A 22112-nucleotide genomic window follows, 5' to 3' on the forward strand; every position below is an offset into this window, starting at 1 on the left:
AAGGGGTTATCAAGGAACAAGAGGATACTTTGGGGACTGAGGCATATCTCTATCTTGATTGCAATGACATTTTAATAGTTATATACATGTCAAAACATATTAAATTGAACACATTAAATATGGATAGTTTATTATATGTCAATTGGACTTCAAGAATGTTGTCTTAAAATCTAAGAGGGCAAAATAAATGTATTTTAAACTGACATCTATTTTCTTGTTTAAAGATCTAAACAGTGGTCCCCAACCTTTTTTGGCAACAGGGACCGATTTCACGGAAGACAACTTTTCCACAGAATGGGAGTGAGGGATGGTTTTGGGATGAAACGGTCTCACCTCAGATCATCAGGTGTTAGATTTTCATAAGGAGCACACAACCTAGATCCCTAGAACATGCAGTTTACAATAAGGTTCACGCTCCTATGAGAATCTGACAGGAGGTGGAGCTCAGGCAGTAGTGCTTGCTCTCCCAGTGGCTCACCTCTTGCTGTGTGCCAGCCACAGAATAGCCCCTGCCTGTGGCCCAGGGGTTAGGGACCCCTAGAGGTAAAGATATCAATAATTTGACATTCAGTGCATAACTATCAGAAACTCAAGCAATCATAAAACATATGGAAACACATCAGTCATCTGACCAAGATTATCTGCCTATTTAGAAAACATTTACGTACAGTAGGGCATTCCATCCCTATAATTATTGGTTGTTGGTGGTCATACATTACCTCAGTGGGAATACAAATTCTGTTGCAACTGAAACAAAATCTTAATTGAATCTTATGGCATAGCTAGAGTTACATATAAGATTTTACAAGACATTGCCTTAATGCTTATAGGTCAAATAAAGAAATTTTTTAAACTTTACTACTTTTTTCATTTTTAATTATTATGAATACATAACAGTTGTATGTATTTATGAGATACATGTGATATTTTTATATAACTATACAGTATGTAATTAAGCATTTATCATTTCTTTGTGTTAAGAGCATTCTAATTCCATTTTTTAGTTATGTGCAACTACATGGATGGAACTAGAAGACTTTACATTAAATGAAACAAGCCAGGCAAAGAAAGATAAACATCACATTATGGCTAACATGTTGAAGCTTAAAAAAAAAACTTATGGAGATAGAGAGTTGAATAATGAAAACCAGAAGAATTTTGGGAAGAGTGGTGGAGATGGGAAGATAATGAGGAGGGAGATGGTTAATGGGTATAACTTTAAAAGTCTTTGAAATGATGAAAGTTTTCTAGGTAGCAGAGTGTAGGAATCACCTATAGTCCCAACCAAGACAAAGTTTTAACCATTTATTAATATTCTGCAATAATTTGCTGTTAATTATTTTAACCAGCAAATTCTTATCTTTAGAATTAAAGAAAATTTAGTCACAATCCATGTTCACTGAATATTAAAAATACTATTATAAAACATTGAAAAACAATTATACACATCAGTTTTAATAACTCAATATTCCAGAGTAGAGATGGTATAATTTTTGGCAACTTCAATAATGAGATACATTGTTTTTTTTTTCCTCCTCATAAATCCCTTTTATTAACAAGAGGACAAAGCACACCTTTCTGCATAAAGCTTTGCCCACAATTAGGACAGGTAATTTGAAGCAGGCCTTTGTGGCCAGATACAAAAGGGTGCATATTGGGTAATTCCTCTCATTTGAAGGTCAAAATAGGCAAACGAAATCTTTGTTATTGAATATCTAGGCTGGGTGTGGTGGCTCATGCCTGCAATTCTAGTACTTTGGGAGGCCAAGGCAAGCAAATCACCTGAGGTCAGGCGTTCAAGACCAGCATGGCCAACATGGTGAAACCCCCTCTCTACTAAAAATACAAAAATATAGCTGGGCATGGTGGCACACACTTGTACTTCCAGCTACTCAGGAGGCTGAGGCAGGAGAATGGCATGAACCCCCGAGGCGGAGCTTGCAGTGAGCGGAGATTGTGCCACTGCACTCCAGCCTGGGCAACAGAGTGAGACTCCATCTCAAAAAAAGAAAAACAAACAAACAAACAAACAAAACTAAAAACATTAATGTAAGGGTAGTAAACTAAATAAAGAGTACATTTTTGTGACAATTGACAGCAGATTAGAATGACTATAGTTAACAACAGTGCATTGTATATTCCAAATTAGTTAGAAGAGAAGACTAGAGATAGAATCTTGCTCTGTTGCCGAGGCTGGAGTGCAATGATGTAATCCTAGCTCACTTCAGCCTCCAATTCCTGGACCCAAGTGACCCTCTAGCCCCAGCCTCCTGAGTAGCTGAGACTACAGACATGTACCACCACACCTGTCTAATTTTTGTATTTTTTATAGAGGTGGGGTTTTGCCATGTTGCCCAGGCTGGTCTCTTAACTCCTTGGCTCCAGAAATCCACATGCCACAAGCCTGCCAAAGTGCTGAGACTATAGGCATGAGTCATCACACTGAGCCATAAGATATTTTTTGAACTCATGTGGAAGCACAGTTAAAAGCCCCACAATGGCAGGATCTGCAACAGTGAGAATTCAGATATAACACAAATGACAACTGGCTCCCACCCTCTGCAAGAGGTCAAGCCCAGAGACATCGATGATTTTTCAACAATGTAAAATTGTGTTTCGTATGATTAAAATTTTTGGACCCCACATATAACCTAAAGACAGGTTATATAGCCTAAAGGAATATATAAGCTATAAATCCCTTAATATATAAACTAGTGCCAGGCATGGTGCAGCATGTTTATAATCCTAGAATTTGAAAGGCCAAGTTGAGTGGATTACTTGAGCCCATGAGTTGATTTTTGAAAAAGGTTTTATGGCAAGTAAGCAGAGAAGGAATGGTCTTTTCGACAGATGCTTCTGGTACATCACATGCAAAATTATGATTTTAAACTCTTACCTCACAATATGTGCAAAAAATAACTCACAATGGATCTTACCCCTAAACATAAGAGATAAAAATAAAAATTTCAGGAAGAAAATCTAAGTCTAAACCTTTGTGACCATAGGTTGGACAAAGATTCTTCAGATACAACACCAAGAGCATAGTAATAAAAGAAAACTTGAAAAACTGAATTTCACCAAAGCAAAAGCTTTTGAGCTATAAGGGACACCACCAAGAAAATGAAACAACTAGCCAGACAGAAACAATATGTGCAGAATCTTATTTCTTATAAAAGACTTGTATCCAGAACATATCGAGAACTCCTATAACTCGTAAAAGAAGAAAAACACAATTTTTAAATGGGCAGACACTTCCATAGACATGTCACCAAAAAAAAATAAAAAGTAAAACAAAATAAAGTCAGGTAGCGTGATGCCTCCAGCTTTGTTCTTTTGGCTTAGGATTGACTTGGCGATGCGGGCTCTTTTTTGGTTCCATATGAACTTTAAAATACTTTTTTCCAATTCTGTGAAGAAAGTCATTGGTAGCTTGATGGGGATGGCATTGAATCTATAAATTACTTTGGGCAGTGTGGCCATTTTCACGATATTGATTCTTCCTACGCATGAGCATGGAATGTTCTTCCATTTCTTTGTATCCTCTTTTATTTCATTGAGCAGTGGTTTGTAGTTCTCCTTGAAGAGGTCCTTCATGTCCCTTGTAAGTTGGATTCCTAGGTATTTTATTCTCTTTGAAGCAATTGTGAATGAGAGTTCACTCATGATTTGTCTCTGTTTGTCTGTTATTGGTGTATAAGAATGCTTGTGATTTTTGTACATTGATTTTGTATCCTGAGACTTTGCTGAAGCTGCTTATCAGCTTAAGGAGATTTTGGGCTGAGACAATGGGGTTTTCTAGATATACAATCATGTCATCTGCAAACACGGACAATTTGACTTCCCCTTTTCCTAATTGAATACCCTTGATTTCCTTCTCCTGCCTAATTTCCCTGGCCAGAACTTCCAACACTATGTTGAATAGGAGTGGTGAGAGAGGGAATCCCTGTCTCGTGCCAGTTTTCAAAGGGAATGCTTCCAGTTTTTGCCCATTCAGTATGATATTGGCTGGCTACAGTAACCAAAACAGCATGGTACTGGTACCAAAACAGACATATAGATAATGGAACAGAACAGAGCCCTCAGAAATAATGCCACATATCTACAACTATCTGATCTTTGACAAATCTGACAAAAACAAGCAATGGGGAAAGGATTCCCTATTTAATAAATGGTGCTGGGAAAACTGGCTAGCCATATGGAGAAAGCTGAAACTGGATCCCTTCCTTACACCTTATACAAAAATTAATTCAAGATGGATTAAAGACTTACAAGTTAGACCTAAAACCATAAAAACCCTAGAAGAAAACCTAGGCAATACCATTCAGGACATAGGCATAGGCAAGGACTTCATGTCTAAAACACCAAAAGCAATGGCAACAAAAGCCAAAATTGACAAATGGGATCTAATTAAACTCAAGAGCTTCTGCACAGCAAAAGAAACTACCATCAGAGTGAACAGGCAACCTACAAAATGGGAGAAAAATTTGCAACCTACTCATCTGACAAAGGACTAATATCCAGAATCTACAATGAACTCCAACAAATTTACAAGAAAAAAACAAACAACCCCATCAAAAAGTGGGCGAAGGATACGAACAGACACTTCTCAAAAGAAGACATTTATGCAGCCAAAAGACACACGAAAAAATGCTCATCATCACTGGCCATCAGAGAAATGCAAATCAAAACCACAATGAGATACCATCTCACACCAGTTAGAATGGCCATCATTAAAAAGTCAGGAAACAACAGGTGCTGGAGAGGATGTGGAGAAATAGGAACACTTTTACACTGTTGGTGGGACTGTAAACTAGTTCAACCATTGTGGAAGTCAGTGTGGCGATTCCTCAGGGATCTAGAACTAGAAATACCATTTGACCCAGCCATCCCATTACTGGGTATATACCCAAAGGACTATAAATCATGCTGTTATAAAGACACATGCACACGTATGTTTATGGCGGCACTATTCACAATAGCAAAGACTTGGAACCAAGCCAAATGTCCAACAATGATAGACTGGATTAAGAAAATGTGGCACATATACACCATGGAATACTATGCAGCCGTAAAAAATTATGAGTTCATGTCCTTTGTAGGGACATGGATGAAATTGGAAATCATCATTCTCAGTAAACTATCGCAAGGACAAAAAACCAAACACTGCATGTTCTCACTCATAGGTGGGAATTGAACAATGAGAACACATGGACACAGGAAGGGGAACATCACACTCTGGGGACTGTTGTGGGGTGGGGGGACGGGGGAGGGATAGCATTAGGAGATATACCTAATGCTAAATGATGAGTTAATGGGTGCAGCACACCAGCATGGCACATGTATACATATGTAACTAACCTGCACATTGTGCACATGTACCCTAAAACTTAAAGTATAATAATAATAATAAATACATAAATAAATAAATAAATAAATAAAATAAAACAATATTTAAAAAAGAAATACAAAAAAAAAATAAAATCTTCATGCCTTTGGGTTAGGCAATGGTTTCTTAAATATGAAGTCAAGTCCGGATGCAGTGACTCAAGCCTGTAATCCCAGCACTTTGGGAAGCCAAGGCAGGTGGATCACGATGTCAGGAGATAGAGACCATCCTGGCTAATACGGTGAAACCCCGTCTCTACTAAAAATACAAAAACTTAGCCAGGCATGGTGGCATGCGCCTGTAGTCCCAACTACTCAGGAGGCTGAGGCAGAAGAATTGCTTGAACCCAGGAGGCAGAGGTTGCAGTGAGCTGAGGTCATGCCACTGCACTCCAGCCTGGGCAACAGAGTGAGACTCTGTCTCAAAAAAAAAAAAAAAAAAAAAAAAAATTAAGTGAAAGGCACAAGTGCCAAGAGAATAATCTGGTTTCTATCAAAATTAAAAACTTTTCTCCTCAAAACGATACTACCAAGCAAGGGAGAAGACAACTTATATATTAAGAATAATGTAGAATTATTAGAACTGGAGAAAATATTTCCAAATCCTACACCACAGCCTGCATGAAAGGGTGACATACTGTCTCACACGCAAATTTTTTTTGAATCACCAATTAGGGACTTATATCGAGACTATGTAAAAAACTCTTATGACTCAATAATAAAAAGACAAACCCAATTTTAAAATGGGAAGAGGATCTAAATAGACATTACTCTGAAAAACATATGTAAATGACCAATAAGGACATTGAAAGATAACACAAACCTGTAATCCAAGCACTTTGGGAAGCCTAGGCAGGTAGATTGCTTGAGCCCAAGAGTTTGACACCAGCCTGGGCAATGTGAGGAAACTCCATCTCTACAAAAAAAAAAAAAAATTCAAAAATTAGCCAGGTATGATGGTGCACACCTGTAGTCCCAGCTACTCAAGACCTGAGGCAGGAGGATCACCTGAGCCGGGAAGGTTGAGGCTGCACTGAGCCCAGATCGTGCCACTGGACTCTAACCTGAGTGACAGAGTGAGACTCTGTCTCAAAAAAAAACAAAGTGTAAGGTAAGACAACATCAATAGTCACTAGAGAAATATAAAACAAAACAAAAAAATACCAAAATGAGATACCACTTCACACCTATTACGATGGGTAACATCAAGAAGACAGTAAGTTGGCAGCAATGTGGAGAATTTGAACGCTTATAATGTGCTGCTGGAATATATAATGGTACAGCTACTTGGGAAAACAACTGCTCAGTTTCTTAAAAGTTCAGTGTAAATGTACCCTATTCCTAGTAATTATACTCCTAGGTATATATACAATGTATGAGATATTAAGGTATATGTTCAGACAAAAACTTGCTCAAGTATGGTCACTGTAGCATTATTCATAACAGCAAAAAATGAAAACAACAGAATCATCAAGTGATGATTAAACAGGTGGTATGTTCATAGAATACTTAATGCTCAGCAATAAAAAGGAGCTACTGATACACACAACAAGCCCAATGAGCCTGAGATGAATTATGCTCAGTGAAAAAAAAACTAATTTCTATAGGAAACACACTATATATTCAATTTCTATATCATAATTCAGAGATGGGGTAATAAAAGCATCTTAAAATTAGATTGTGATGATGGTTGTAAAATCATTTTTAAAAAATTTTAAGACTGTAAATTTACTATCAGTAAATTAAATACTCAGACAGATGAATTTTATGGTGCATCAATTATACCTCAATAAAGTTGCTAAAAATTAATCTTTTCACTACAATGAGAATAAAACAAAGATTAACAGAGAACAAAATGTGTGTGTTCATGTACGTATTATTTTCCCTTTTATCCCTACATTGTGAAGAGTATTCCAATGATATTGGTTATTTCCTTTCAAAAGTCTAAAAAAAATTGGCTCCAAAGAGTACCATTCTATCATTTTTTCTCTTCAAATGAAATGGCTAAACTTCCCTAAAGGAAGCTGAAATCCTTCTCATTCTCCAAGGGCTCATGTAAATGCCCTCTTCCTCATGAAATTCTTCCTGAACTATAAAAGAATCCAACCCCTAATGAACATTCGCAGCACTTTCTCTGAACCATTCTTACAGCAGGGATGTGAGGCTCTTGCCATGGTCATTTTACAAACTTTTCTCCCTTCCATGCGACTCGGAGCACGCCAAAGCCGTAACGCTTATACACAGTTGTGTATCCCCTCCCCACCCAATGCTGTGCCCAAAGATGCCAGGACTATTCAGTGACATTATGTCAATTAATGCTTGGAAGTGGGGGCAGATCTATGAACTTACATAGAAAACAAGTAGCTGATCGGAAAACAAAAAACAAGTCTCTACTTTTTCAGCTCAACCAACTTTTCTTGGATTATATAAATATCTAAGCAGCCCATCTGAAAATGTCTTACATCATATTCTCAAAGAAAATAAAAGAGAAACCATTAAAGTGTATTAAAATCTAGGAAAACAGGATTAGGAAGCCAGCCAGCTATCAAGGAAGCAAAGCAATCACTAATCTAGATGCTTCTTTGGCCCTAAGAAAGATCTGCAATAAAACAAAACTAATAAAACTACACATGAATACACGAAATTAATGACAGCATAAATTTAAATGAATTGTGTTAACTGAGAATTTTAAAAATATATTAACATAAGCTGAATATTCAAATTTATATGAATAAACCATTGATGGGCACAAAGGGAGAAAGCACCTCACCTCTTAATAATAAATGAAATCCCGGCTGTGTTCGCCAAAATCCACTTCAGGGTTGCAAGATCATAATTCTCAAGGTGTTTAAAGCAACACCTTCTGGAAGCCCCTGTACTATCAAAGCTGACTGGTCTTGTAGCATCTTCTCATATGGTACAGGTACCTCTGTGGGTTTTTGTAAAGCTTTCCCTGGGGGAGGTGAAAAGCAGATAAATGTCCTTAAATTGTAAGATTAAAAAACAAAATCATCACTACCTTATTGTGGCTTAATAAAGGCATACGTGATCTTTCGTAATATGTGATTTTAAAATTACTTAATACTACAGCACCCTATTCACATGTAAGAAGTTCTAAGCCTGACACCGATCCAAAGGGCCAAAAGGAAAAGTATATTAAATATATGACTTTAAAAACTACACAAAAGGAGAGAGAAATGTCTAATTTCTTGCATTATTGTCTTTTTTTTAAATTATACTTTAAGTTTTAGAGTACATGTGCACAACGTGCAGGTTTGTTACACATGTATACATGCACTATGTTGGTGTGCTGCACCCATTAACTCATCATTTAGCATTAGGTATATCTCCTAATGCTATCCCTCCCCCTTCCCTCCACCCCACAACAGTCCCCGGTGTGTGATGTTCCCCTTCCTGTGCCCATGTGTTCTCATTGTTCAATTCCCACCTAAGAGTGAGAACATGCGGTGTTTGGTTTTTTGTCCTTGCAATAGTTTGCTGAGAATGATGGTTTCCAGCTACATCCATATCCCTACAAAGGACATGAACTCATCATTTTTTATGGCTGCATAGTATTCCATGGTGTGTATGTGCCACATTTTCTTAATCCAGTCTATCATTGTTGGACATTTGGGTTGGTTCCAAGTCTTTGCTATTGTGAATAGTGCTACAATAAACATTTATGCAGCCAAAAGACACGTGGAAAAATGCTCATCATCACTGGCCATCAGAGAAATGCAAATCAAAACCACAATGAGATACCATCTCACACCAGTTAGAATGGCCATCATTAAAAAGTCAGGAAACAACAGGTGCTGGAGAGGATGTGGAGAAATAGGAACACTTTTACACTGTTGGTGGGACTGTAAACTAGTTCAACCATTGTGGAAGTCAGTGTGGCGATTCCTCAGGGATCTAGAACTAGAAATACCATTTGACCCAGCCATCCCATTACTGAGTATATACCCAAAGGATTATAAATCATGCTGCTATAAAGACACATGCACACGTGTGTTTATTTTGGCACTATTCACAATGAATATTTCTTAAGCTCTTACTGCTCAGGCACTGGTCAAGATTCTCCATTTCATACAGTAATCTTTGCAATGGCCCTTAAAGAAGGCATAATTATGACCATTTTATAGTTAAGAAAACTAAGAAAGTATTAATTTCCTATGACTAGTAAAGAAAACTCTTGACTCTAAATCCAGGACTTTTTTATCTTGTACAGCTGCCTACCACTTGTCCCAATCTGGAAAATTATCTTATCCTTACTTTTTAAAGTACTTTCTAGAAACAGATTGCCCAACATCACAGACATGGCAGCCCCCTCACTGAACCTGCGCAAACAAACAAGAGGAGGCAAGTGTGTTGTCATGAGACGTCTCTGGGCTGGCTGAGGAGAGGGGTCAACCAAGTTAGGTGTCCAGACTTCTACTGTACTGAACTTTGGGGGAACATTAAAGTATCAGGGAAATGCCTTCGTATCACACTGCATGTGACACAGCTTGGCTCATTCAGTCACAGTCTATCTTCACCCTGCTTTCTGGGGTTGATTAATTTAATGAGTAAACAGATTTTTTTAAGCAGTTTTTGTTGTTAATTAACTTGGTCCAAGCAGCCTGGGTACAAAAACACAGTGTTGTGCTCATGTTCACAGTGCCCTCTACAGCAAATGCAGGGTGAATCAGCTAGATTTTTTCTTCTTCTTTTGTTTTGTTTTTTTTTTACTTTCTTTTCTTTTTCTTTTTTTTTCAGTCCAGCTGGGATTTGTGGCAGGTAAACATCATAGTTTCTTCTGCACAGAAGAGATGAGTAATAAAAGGTGAGGAACAATACAGTCTGGTTAAGACCGTTAACTCAAAAGAACATAAAGCCATTCTGCAAAAGTATAACCACCCAAAGTCATTCTGCCTTGAGGTGTTTCCAAACAGTGATTGGGAAAGGAAGCAAAAAAATGTAAAGTTTTTTCTTCTTTTCAAGTTTCCTGCTAAACCTATCTTAACATTGGATCACTAATATCAGGTTCCACTGTTTGTATAACTAGAATAGTAACCACTGGATTTTGCAGACTCATATTCCCAACCCAGAAAATCAAAGACCTGTTTCAACAAGGCAAAATTAAACCTGATTCTATTCCTCAGCTCCATCTACCTTTGATGGCTGAGGAACTATTTTAACAGAAGTGAGAAGCAGCTACCTACTATTAATTTGAACATTTTACTCCTGAAATTGGTAAACTGCATTACTAAATAGCATGAATCAGTGAGTTAGTTCACTATCTCAAAAGAGAAAAGTGATTTCAAATAGTTCCAAGGGTCCTTTCTTCCACAGACACACAATCTCAGTCAGCCTTGCCCAAAAGTATTGTGTAGATGTGATCCCTTTCGGGGAAATAAGAAAGTGTATTTATTCATTCATTTTATGGATATTTATTGAAAGCTTTCTAAGTACAAAGCACTGTGCTAATGCCTAATCACCTCTGGTAAAGTAACTTCTCAAATTGATTTCAAGCCCATGACAAAATTCTATTTGAAACTTGATGCTCAGGAAGATGCTGTTGAGTGAGCCAGTTCAAAGAATTCTCCCCTGGTAGAGAGAATTTTCATACAGGAAAAGTAAAAGGTACAGTAAAGAATGTCCGGTTTAAATAATAAGATTGATAACAGAACTCATCTCGACAGTTAACGAACTTCCCAGAGAGGCTATAAATTACATCATGCCTTGAAATGTTCTCCTAAGCCACGCTTGAGGACAGTTTGATCACTTCTGCAATATTTTCTCTTGAAAGCAAAACAGTTTTGATATAACCACCTACTTTAAATAAAAGTACTACCAAGAAGAGAACTATCCATGGTAATATTACCAAAAGAAAAAAAAGAAAGAAATTGTTAAAATGCAATCTATATATCATTCTCAATACTCTAGTAAATACAGACCTTAATGTTAGAGAAGGATATTGACAATGAGAACGCCAATATACTGCCAATGGTAGTGAAAAATAGTCCAATAATTATAGAAAACTTTAGCTTAATTTTCTACAGTTGAAGATACACACTTCCTGTGATCCAGCTAATAGAAATGCATGTACATGTGAACCAGGAGAGATAAACTATATGGTCATAGTGTAGCGGGAAATCAGAGACTGGAGAGACCAAGTGCAGTTCAGGAGGGAATATTTTAGGTGTACACCGGCTCAGCGGACATGCATCCTGAAAGTCTGAGCAGCAAACAAAGAAAATGAACACATTCCGCCGGGTGCGGTGTCTCACGCCTGTAATCCCAGCACTTTGGGAGGCCGAGGCGGGTGGATCATGAGGTCAAGAGATCGAGACCATCCTGGCTAACACGGTGAAACCCTGTCTCTACTAAAAATACAAAAAATTAACCGGGCATGGTGGCGGGCGCCTGTAGTCCCAGCTACTCGGGAGGCTGAGGCAGGAGAATGGCGTGAACCCGGGAGGCGGAGCTTGAAGTGAGCCGAGATCGCGCCACTGCACTCCAGCCTGGGCGACAGAGGGAGACTCCGTCTCAAAAAAAAAAAGAAAGAAAAAGAAAACGGACACCTTTTATGCACCTTGAGGCGGGAATTACATGATGCAGGAAGCTGGCTTACTAAAGCGAGAACAAAGCAATTAATTATCAGGTGACATTCTTAGGACTCAGCTTGTATCTTGGGAAAACATGCCTTGCAACTCATGCTTATCTATCTTGTGACCTTGCAGCTGCACAGCAAGAAAAACAGGAGCTTACAGAACTTAGAAAATATGTGGGGGAGAGATATGGTTAATGCTTCACAGACCTTACAGAGGAGCAGTTAATATTCTTCCTTAACTCTTACTTCGGGTAGGGGGCTACTTCATGCCCATTCTAGCTTAACCTTAAACTGTAGATTTAATTTCTTTTAAGTTTTCCACTTTAATAGTAACATTACCCCTAACAGCCCCAAACTGGAAGTAAACCAAAATATTTATCTGTTGTAAAATGTTTAAGTAAGTGATGCGCCTGAGTCAGGCGCAGTGGCTCAGGACTATAATCCCAACACTGTGGGAGGCCGAGGCAGGCAGTATCACTTGAGCTCAGGAGTTCAAGACCAGCCTGGGCAACATGGCAAAACCCTGTCTCCACCAAAAAACAAACAACTGACAAAAAAATCCATAAAATTAGCCGGGCATGGTGGCACGAGCCTGTGGTCCTAGCTACTCAAGAGGCTGAGGCGGGAAGATTTCTTGAGCCCGGGCGGCAGAGGCTGCAGTGAGCCGAGATGGTGCACTGCACTCCAGCCTTAGTGATAGAGAGAGACCCTATCTCAATCTTTTTAAAAAGTAATGGTTCATTCATATAATGTAACAGTATAGAGCAGTAAAAAATTGTCAGATTACAGATATATGCAACAACATGACTTTCACAAAGTTACTGTTAAATAAAGAAACCATCCAAATATATAATAGTATGATTTCATTTATGCAAAGAACAAAAACAAGCAAAACTTAATACTGTACTATTGTTTAGAGGTGCATGCTTAGTTATTAAATTGTAAAGAAAAACAAGGAAGTGATGATCATAAAGAAGAAAGAGTGCTATGATTAGACGGAGGGAAGGGCAGAAAGTGATGGCGATGGGGCATGTGAGGAGATTCTAGGATGCAATACTCTATTTCTTGACCTCAGTGGTAGTTACAATGATGTTTCCATTATGATCTTTTATTAAGATGTTATGTATTATGCATGTTTCCATACAATTCACAATAAGGAAACTTCTGTGTTTATTCACTGATACTGACTTGTAGTATATTTTATAGACCAACAACTATTGTCCAAGTGGACAATATTTCAGGATTAGGCAAAAATAGTCACTATTGGCCAGGCACAGGTGGCTCAGGACGGTAATCTCAGCATTTTGGGAGGCCAAGGCATGAGGATTAATTCAGCCCAGAAGTTCGAGACCAGCCTGGGCAATATAGGAAGACTCCTTCTCTACAAATAATTTTGAAATTTTCTTGGTATGGTGGCATATGCCACATGGTGGTCCCAGCTACCTAGGAGGCTGAGGCAGGATTGCTTGAGCTGGAGAGGTCCATGCTGCAGTGAGCCATGACTGTGCCACTGCACTCTAGCCTGGGCAACAGAGCGAGACCCTGAATCAAATATGTGTGTGTGTGTGTGTGTGTGTGTATATATATATAGAGAGAGAGAGAGAGTCACTGTTGATAGATGTGCTTATTGCATTCCCAGAGATGGCTTAAATATAAATGAGTTCCCTTCTATCCTTTCACTGCCATCCGGTAATTGCTGGTGATTTTACAGGTCACAGGCACATGAAAATCTTCAACAGCCCCAGCAACTCCAGCACCTTCACTGGCTTCATCTTCCTGGGCTTCCCTTGCCCCAGGGAGGGGCAGATCCTCCTCTTTATGCTCTTCACTGTTGTATACCTCCTGACTCTCATGGGCAATGGTTCCATCGTCTGTGCTGTGCACTGGGATCAGAGACTCCACACCCCCATGTACCTCCTGCTCGCCAACTTCTCCTTCCTGGAGATCTGGTATGTCACCTCCACAGTCCCCAACATGCTGGCCAACTTCCTCTCTGACACCAAGATCATCTCCTTCTCTGGCTGCTTCCTCCAGTTCTACTTTTTCTTCTCCTTGGGTTCTACAGAATGCTTTTTCCTGGGAGCTATGGCATTTGACCTATACCTTGCCATCTGCTGGCCTCTACACTATTCGACCATTATGACCAGACGTCTCTGCAACATTCTTGTGGACAGCTGCTGGGTACTTGGTTTCTTGTGGTTCCTGATTCCTATCAGTGTCATTTCTCAAATGACCTTCTGTGGATCTAGGATTATTGACCACTTCCTATATAACCCAGGTCCTCTGTTAGCCCTCACCTGTACCAGAGCCCCTCTACTAGAGTTGACTAGCTCCACCTTAAGTTCTCTACTTCTATTTCTTCCCTTTCTCTTCATCATGGGGTCCTATGCTCTGGTCCTGAGAGCTGTGTTGAGGATTCCTTCAGCATCTGGAAGAAGAAAGGCTTTCTTTATCTGTGGCTCCCACCTGGCTGTAGTTTCACTGTTCTATGGCTCAGTGATGATCATGTATGTGAGCCCAACATCTGGGCATGAAGCTGGAATGCGGAAGACTGTGACTCTGTTCTATTCTGTGATTACTCCCCTTATTAATCCTGTCATATACAGTCTGAGGAACAAGGAAATGAAACATGCAATGAGGAAAATACTGAGAACACAAAATTAAGTCTTAGTTTAAAAAATTTTGAGAGACAGAATCTTCTTTATTTAAAAAAATATATCACTCAGAAAATTGTTTATATTGTTTTTGAACTTTATACACTGTAGTGTTTTATCTTCTAGAATTCATAGGGCTACAAGAGATGTCAAAGATGTATTCTATCTCTTTAATTTTCCAAATGATAGGCCTGTAAATTGAAAATATTGGGTTGAGTTTGTTGGGGAAATATAATTAAAAACAAATCTCTTACCAACCCAGAAAACTTCTCCACAAAGGTATAAGAGAAAGAAAGTAGTTTTATTATTGAATAAGTATTCAACCAGAATGTGATACATGTCACAGACAATCCACTGAGAGACTGCAAGGACAGAAAGACATCTCACCCTTTTATATAACAAAGTAAATACAACCCAATACATGCATGTTCTCAAAATAAACAATAACTAGTCCTCAAGTCACACATAGTTCATCCTGGGTTCACCTGGTAATTGGAGTGGCCATTGGTATTTGTTCATTGACTTTATACAAAGGAAAAATAAATTCATATCTTAATGACAGGAAATAGTTTTGCAATTTAATAACTAGACTGCCAAAATTAGGTTTCTACCCTTTCACAGAAACTGGGAGATGGGAGCACTAACTTCCTTTTTCGAGATCCTTGAGAAAGACATTCCTGGGTCATAAAGCGAGCCAGAGGCTTGTTTAGCTTTTGCAAAAATTTACAGGCCAGGTGCAGTTGCTCACACCTCTAATCCCAGCTCTTTGGGAGCCCGAGCAGTTCAAGACCAGCTTGGGCTCAAACCAGCCTGGGCAACATAGTGAGATCCACCTCTACAAAAAAATTTTTTTTAATTAGCTGGGTGTGGCACACGTTTGTAGCCTTAGCTACTCAGAAGACTGAGGTGGGAAAATTGCTTGAGCCCAAAAGTTCAAGGCTGCAACAAGCTATGACCGCACCATTGCACTCCAGGCTGAGCAGGACTGAGACCCCATCCCTAAGATAAGGAAAAAAAAATCTACATACATCTTTCCAAAAAAATTACAGGTTTTCTAAAGTAAATGCTCTATGCAAAGGAGAGAAGAAAGTCTCTTCCCTTATTTTCAACAGGGATAATTAAGCCTTTTTTTTTATTATTTGTATTTGCCCTTACAAGTTAGACAAGGTCATAACCTTAGGGCAAAACCTAAAGTTTTCTATTTCCCTTTCAGCAACAATAAGTTCACTTTATTTCTTAATTGAGCTTATATTTCTGTCTTCCAGAATATTCTTCATGGTAATATTATTATAGACAAAAGATTAATATCTTTGATATATCAATATATCTTCAGATCAGTAAGAAATATACCATTAGCACAACCATAAAAATTCTAGAAGATAACATCGGAAAATACCTTCTAGACATTGGCTTAGGCAAAGACTTCATGACCATTAGCACAATAGGAAGAGTGTCAAATATCTGGAAAAAGCCAACAGTAGAAAGCTTTTAAGCAAGTAAAAAGACACTCTGTTTTATCATAAGGCTTGAAAAGCAAATAAAGCTATAATAAATATACATGTTTTTCCCCAAAATTAACAAAGATCAAAAATGAAGTTGGAAAACATGGCAGTTTTTGCTAGTAGAGCATAAATTGGTACAACATCTATGGAGGACATCTTGCCAATAATTATCAAAATTTAAAAGTCATTTCCTCTGATTCAACAACTCCAAAATCCTAGATGCTTATCTTACTGGTATACTCACACAAGAAAAATGGCACATGTACAAGAATAGTGACTACTGCTTCTAATAGCAAAAGATTGGATCTATCTAAATTCCCCCTAAGAACTGATCAGGTAAATTAGTGTATAATCATAGGGTGGAATACTATGTGACTTTTTAAAATGAGAATCTGTATGTATCTTTTAATATGAATGTATCCTTATGCTATATTGTTAAAAAGCAAGGTGGAGGAGCGCTCTGCCTCTCTTTCATATGAAGAAGAAAGACTGTACAGATATGTACATATTTATGTTCATAAATACACAATATGTTTCTTGAAGAAGAAACTAGTAACAGTGATTGCTGTTAGTAAGGAGAATTGGGTTTCTGGAGACAGAGAGAGGAAATATTCCCCTTGACATGTCTCTGTATTTTTAAAATGTTGTTCTATGTGCATGTATTGCGTTTAAACGACATCTAACATTAATATTAAAAAATAAATGTTAACACTATCTCACTATAAAATTAGAAACAGGGAAACATTTCTTCATAACTATTTGATCCTTTAGGAAACTAGGAAGAGAGCTGATTATTGATGGAAAATGAAAAAAGAAGGCAATTGACACACTCTTAGTGTCATCTCGCTCAAATACTTTGGCTTTGTTCGGAAGAAGTAGGAAAGGTCCTCCTTCCTTGAGGACCTGTGAGAATAAATAAACCGTGAAAAACTGCAGTTGGTCATTTGTTATCATTGTATATCATCTTCTTCATGGCCACTTATTTATTTTAAAAATTAGACTCATTCAGTATTCTAGGCCCTGAGCTAGAGGGTGAATCATACACGTAAGTGAACAAAACACAGTTCCTTCCCTTGTGGGGCCCATAAGCCAGTGGTAGGCCAGTGGCAGATGAAGCAAGATATGCTACAAACCAGGGCCATTATAAATTGCTATGGGAGCAAGTAGAAGAACAGCACAGATAAAAGCCAGGAGTATTAAGGGATGAGGGAACAGGTCAAGTTCTGAAAACTGCATAAAGCCATCCTCAGGTTACTGTCTATTTAGAAGCATATCACAATATACAGAATGAAAGTGTTCTATGGATACATGGAATAAGTATCCATACAGCATTTACTATCCACCATAATTTATAATTAGCCACACCTATTGACTTATTAATGGGCATCTTTAATCAAATAAGTGTGGCTCAAAGATGTAATATAATTTACAATTCAACAAACAAATAGAGACATATAGATAGATGAAAAGAAAAAGAGGGCAATAAATATGTCATTTGGGTATTGAAATATGAAAATCAATATTCAAAGTACATTAAAGTTCAAATATTATACTGATATTTAAAATATTACACTCAGAACTTGTTTTCCTTTGAGACAATCACATTATCTGGAGTGTGCCTTGTGTATCTGACCTTCTTTTATGAATTCAGTATTTAGCTTTCTTTTTAACTCCAAGGGACACAGTGACATTTATTTCTATTCAAGAAAGACTTATTTAATGCAATGGATCTTTTTGTTCACAATAAGAAAAAATAGCTTGCTCTTTTATCAATATATAAATAATACTCACTGTAATAATTATCAAACAGTATAATATAAAAAATATTTAGATATCATCTAAAATCCCACCACTCTGAGTAATCACCATTAATTTTAGTGAACATCTTCCACGTATGCTTTCATACACACACACATATTCACAAGTGCAATTGGGAGTGCTGTAGATGCTGATTTTTTATAGACTCCTCTGTTTTTTCCTTACTACTTCCCCCCCACCACCACCACTTCTTCCCCAGTCTACTTTTCACTCTACCACCTTCCATCTACGCTAGATAAGCAGCATTAACAACCCAGTATATTCTTTCTTACTATTCTCCATGCTTCTAATTCTATATAAATATTTATTATCATATATCAGGCTTTTTCATTGTTTATCTTACAAAAATCAAATTATATCACATAGTCTTCTCTATATCTTGCTTTTGCATTTAACCTTACAATATGCAAATCCCTCCAAAATAAGATTAGGTATACCAAATATTTTTACTTTATATAGTAGGCCAGAAATAGATAATTAAGAAAACCAGGGTCCTTTGACAGGACAGGAAGAACTGTTCCTGAGCTTTGGCTAATACTCATTCCGTAAAAAAATAGCTGAAGATAGGTTTCAAGTTCATATTGAGTAAGATGTAATTAAGGAAGTTTAAAACTAGAGTCTTTATGGAGGATATCATTATGATACTGTGATTTATCATCTTCATTTATACTAAATGGTCAGATATGAGATTCACACACAACATCATATGGTTTCACAGAACAGAGACACCGCCATTAAGTGAGACCCACTGATAGAAAAGACATTTTGATGGCTAGCTGCTGAAAGCAGCTGAAGCATAGCTCTTAGGATCAACGTATATGGTCCAGGGATATACAAAATACTGAGAATGATAATAAGAAAATTTACATAGTGCATGTTCTAAGATGTGGCATCGGCATAGGGCAAGGCTGTCAGCGGGCCCATGTGTTGTGTAGTGGATGTTATAATGTGCTGCCCAGAGCTTTCCTTCAGGCCTGAGGCACGCATTCCCCCAGCTGCCAGAAGTATAGTATGCTGATGACTAGATCATAGCTAAATCCCTTGCCAGAAGTTGCCCTAAGCCAAAGGGACTTGTCATTGATTTTCCCTCCTCCCAGGGGCAGCTCGAATCCAACAGCTGGTCAATGCTGGTGTACAAAGGCCTGACACTTGGTGACAAGTATAAATGGCCATCCCAGTTCCAGAGCTCCACATGGCATCAGCTGAGACTTTTGTTGCAACTTCATCACAATTCAACTTCTGCCCGATCCTACTTTCATCACTCCCTTATAGGTATTGTTCTCAAGAGAACTCCACAAGAAACCTTCTGCATACAAATGAGAGGATCTGTTTCCAGGGAACCCAACCTACAACATCATGTCACTTAGAAAGAAAGTTTCAAAAGAAAAAAAAAAAGACACTTCATGGTGTGTCTCTCTCGGCTGGTCAATTTCCTTAAACATTCGATCTCTATTTTCATCAGTCACGAGGATAAGGTAGCACAGTGGGTGGCAGATGGCCGAGTGCTGACCACTATTGTGATGAAGCCATGCTAGCAATATTTCAAACTGAAGATTGTTATCAATCACATTGTACAGTTTCTCCTGCCACATATTCCTGAGTAGATGTATCCCTAAAAAGCTGTCAGATTGTTCCTATTTTGTTACTATTTAAATTGATTCATTTTACAAGGGTAAATGAACTGCTCGAATAAAGTGAGTAAGCTGTAAAATATAACACAAATAACAATGATAATCCAGTCTACTAATTTAAATATAGATAGATGATTAGATAGATAGTTGAGATAGAGATTTGATATATACAAGTATATATACTTGAGAAAATACGAAAAATATTTCTCAAGAGATGTCACAAACTATAAATATATCACTGGAGAAGCTCTCACATTTTACTTCAGTGATAGAGTCTCATGAAATATGTTTTGGGTTATGAAAGGACCTTTATATTTACAATATACATCTATTTCTATCTCAAGGTAAATGCCCTGTAGAGATCCAAAATTCTTATTTGTTAAATAATTGTATAAATTATCTTATCTGTGGCATCTTTTTAAATTTTTATTTTAAGTTCAGGGGTACAGGCAGATTTATTACATATGTAAACTTGTGTCATGCGGGTTTGTTGTACATCACGCAGGTATTAAGCCTAGTACCCATTCATTATTTTCCTGATCCTCTCCCTCCTCACACCCTCTACCCTTTAACAGGCCCCGGTGTGTGTTGTTCCCTCTCCCATGCATGTGTCCGTGTTTTCTAGATGTGTCTTTTCTAGATGCAAGACTTGAAAGATAGGGCAGTGCTACGTTGCAGGGGCCTTACTAATCAGGATATGGATTTTGAGGTTTTCAATGGCCTTGCGAAACATTGAAGGTGCTTAAACGAAGTGAGATGTTTAAGATAAAAATTTCTAGGCTGGGTGTGGTGGCTTACACCTGTAATCCCAGCACTTTGGGAGGCTGAGGCGGGTGGATCACTTGAGGCCAGGAATTTGAGACAGGCCTGACCAACATGGTGAAACCCCATCTCCACTAAAAATACAAAAATCAGCCACACATGGTGGCACATGCCTGTGGTCTCAGCTAGTCAGGAGACTGAGGCAGGAGAATCACTTGAACCTAGGAGTCGGAGGTTGCAGTGAGCCAAGATCGCACCACTGCACTCCAGCCTGGGAGACAGAGTGAGACTCTGTCTCAAAAAAAAAAAGAAAAGAAAAGAGAAAGAAAAAAAGAAAAGAAATCCTTCAAGGAGTAGGAAAGGACAGATGATGAGTTGTACTAAAAGACTTGCTCTTTTGTTGGGGATGAAGAAACCTTGAAGCCCAAACCCCAGTTGCAGCTTCTCTGCACACTGCTGCAGAATGGCCCTGCTATGGCTCCCTGACCAGGAGCACCTTGAGGCCTAGTGAGTGTGCTATGAGAGGCAGGGTTCTTCAGTGAAACTGTTGTGACCCAGAAGCTCTAATTGAAAGAAGAGAGAGAAATATCACTAAGGAGGCCACGGTTGTCCTGGGGAATGAGTGATGCCCACTGAAATTCCACAGCCCCCTTGCCTAAGATCCATTACTCCCTCAGCCAGTCTACCCTTTCTCGTGGGAATGGGTGATCTGTCCTTAGAACCCACAATTGACATCAACTTATCAGAAGGCAAAATTAAACTCCTGCAATACAAATGTCTTACCCTGGGTGTCCAGACAAGAATGGGGGTGAGTAAGGGAATACCCAGTAGAGAGCTGTCTCCTAGCACTGTTCTTCTGCAGGCAGTAAATGAATCCTCAAGGAGCAAAGGACAGGCTCAACTTACAGAACCTGAATTCTATGACAAATACATTTGCTCATCTCCATCCCAACACATTTTCACACCTACTCTCCCAGCTGGTATTACAAAGACAACTGCCTCTGTCCTCGGGAAAGCCTACAAAAAGCTGACTAAGAAGCCCCCATGGAAATTCCCTTTCCTGCTTTCAGGAAAGAAGGTAATGTAGTGCTTAGATGAGAAGACATATTAAAATATAGCTGGATAATCTACACCTCTGGGAAAAAAAAGAGTCTTCTGTTAACTCTGCGACAGTTTTACGTAAACAGATGGAAAAAACATTCCATGATCATGGCGTGGAAGAATCAATATCCTTCCACTAAAATGGCCATGCTGCCCAAAGCAATATACAGATTCAACGCTATTCCAAATAAATTACCAATGTCATTTTTCATAGAATTAAAAAAACTATTCCAAATTTATATAGACCCCAAAGAGCTCAAATAACCAGGGCAAACCTAAGCAAACATAACAAAGCTGGTGGCATCATACTGATGGATTTCAAACTATACTATAAAACTACACTAACCAAAACATCATGATACTGATACGAGAACAGACACACAGGCCAACTGAACGGAATAGATAACTGAGAAATAAAGCCGCACACCTATAGCCATCTGATCTTCAATAAAGTCAACAAAAATAAGCAATGGGGAAAGGACTTCCTATTCAAGGTGGAAACCATTCCCTATTCAATTCAATACTGCAATAGTAAGCTAGCCATGTGCAAAAGATTGAAACTGGACCCTATCTTTCACCATATACAAAAGTTAACTCAAAGTAGATCAAAGATTTAAATGTAAGACCTCAAACTGTAAGAATCCTAGAAGAAACCCTCCGAAAC

The 22112-nt window shown here is 38.3% G+C and overlaps 1 protein-coding gene across 1 annotated transcript; it reads left to right on the forward strand.

Moving 5' to 3' along the window:
- The first annotated feature begins 13675 nt into the window (after window positions 1-13675).
- On the forward strand, window positions 13676-14644 carry LOC129013211 (olfactory receptor 11G2-like). Its single transcript, XM_054449704.1, has one exon. The coding sequence runs from the start codon at window positions 13703-13705 to the stop codon at window positions 14642-14644; it is 942 nt and encodes a 313-aa protein (XP_054305679.1). The 5' UTR covers window positions 13676-13702.
- Window positions 14645-22112: the final 7468 nt, after the last annotated feature.

The sequence above is a fragment of the Pongo pygmaeus genome, chromosome 15 (assembly GCF_028885625.2).
Source record: "Pongo pygmaeus isolate AG05252 chromosome 15, NHGRI_mPonPyg2-v2.0_pri, whole genome shotgun sequence".
Lineage (NCBI taxonomy): Eukaryota > Metazoa > Chordata > Mammalia > Primates > Hominidae > Pongo > Pongo pygmaeus.

Excerpts from the sequence above, each read along its gene's own strand:
- LOC129013211 (XM_054449704.1), top strand. The coding sequence starts at position 13,703 with ATGAAAATCTTCAACAGCCCCAGCAACTCCAGCACCTTCACTGGCTTC.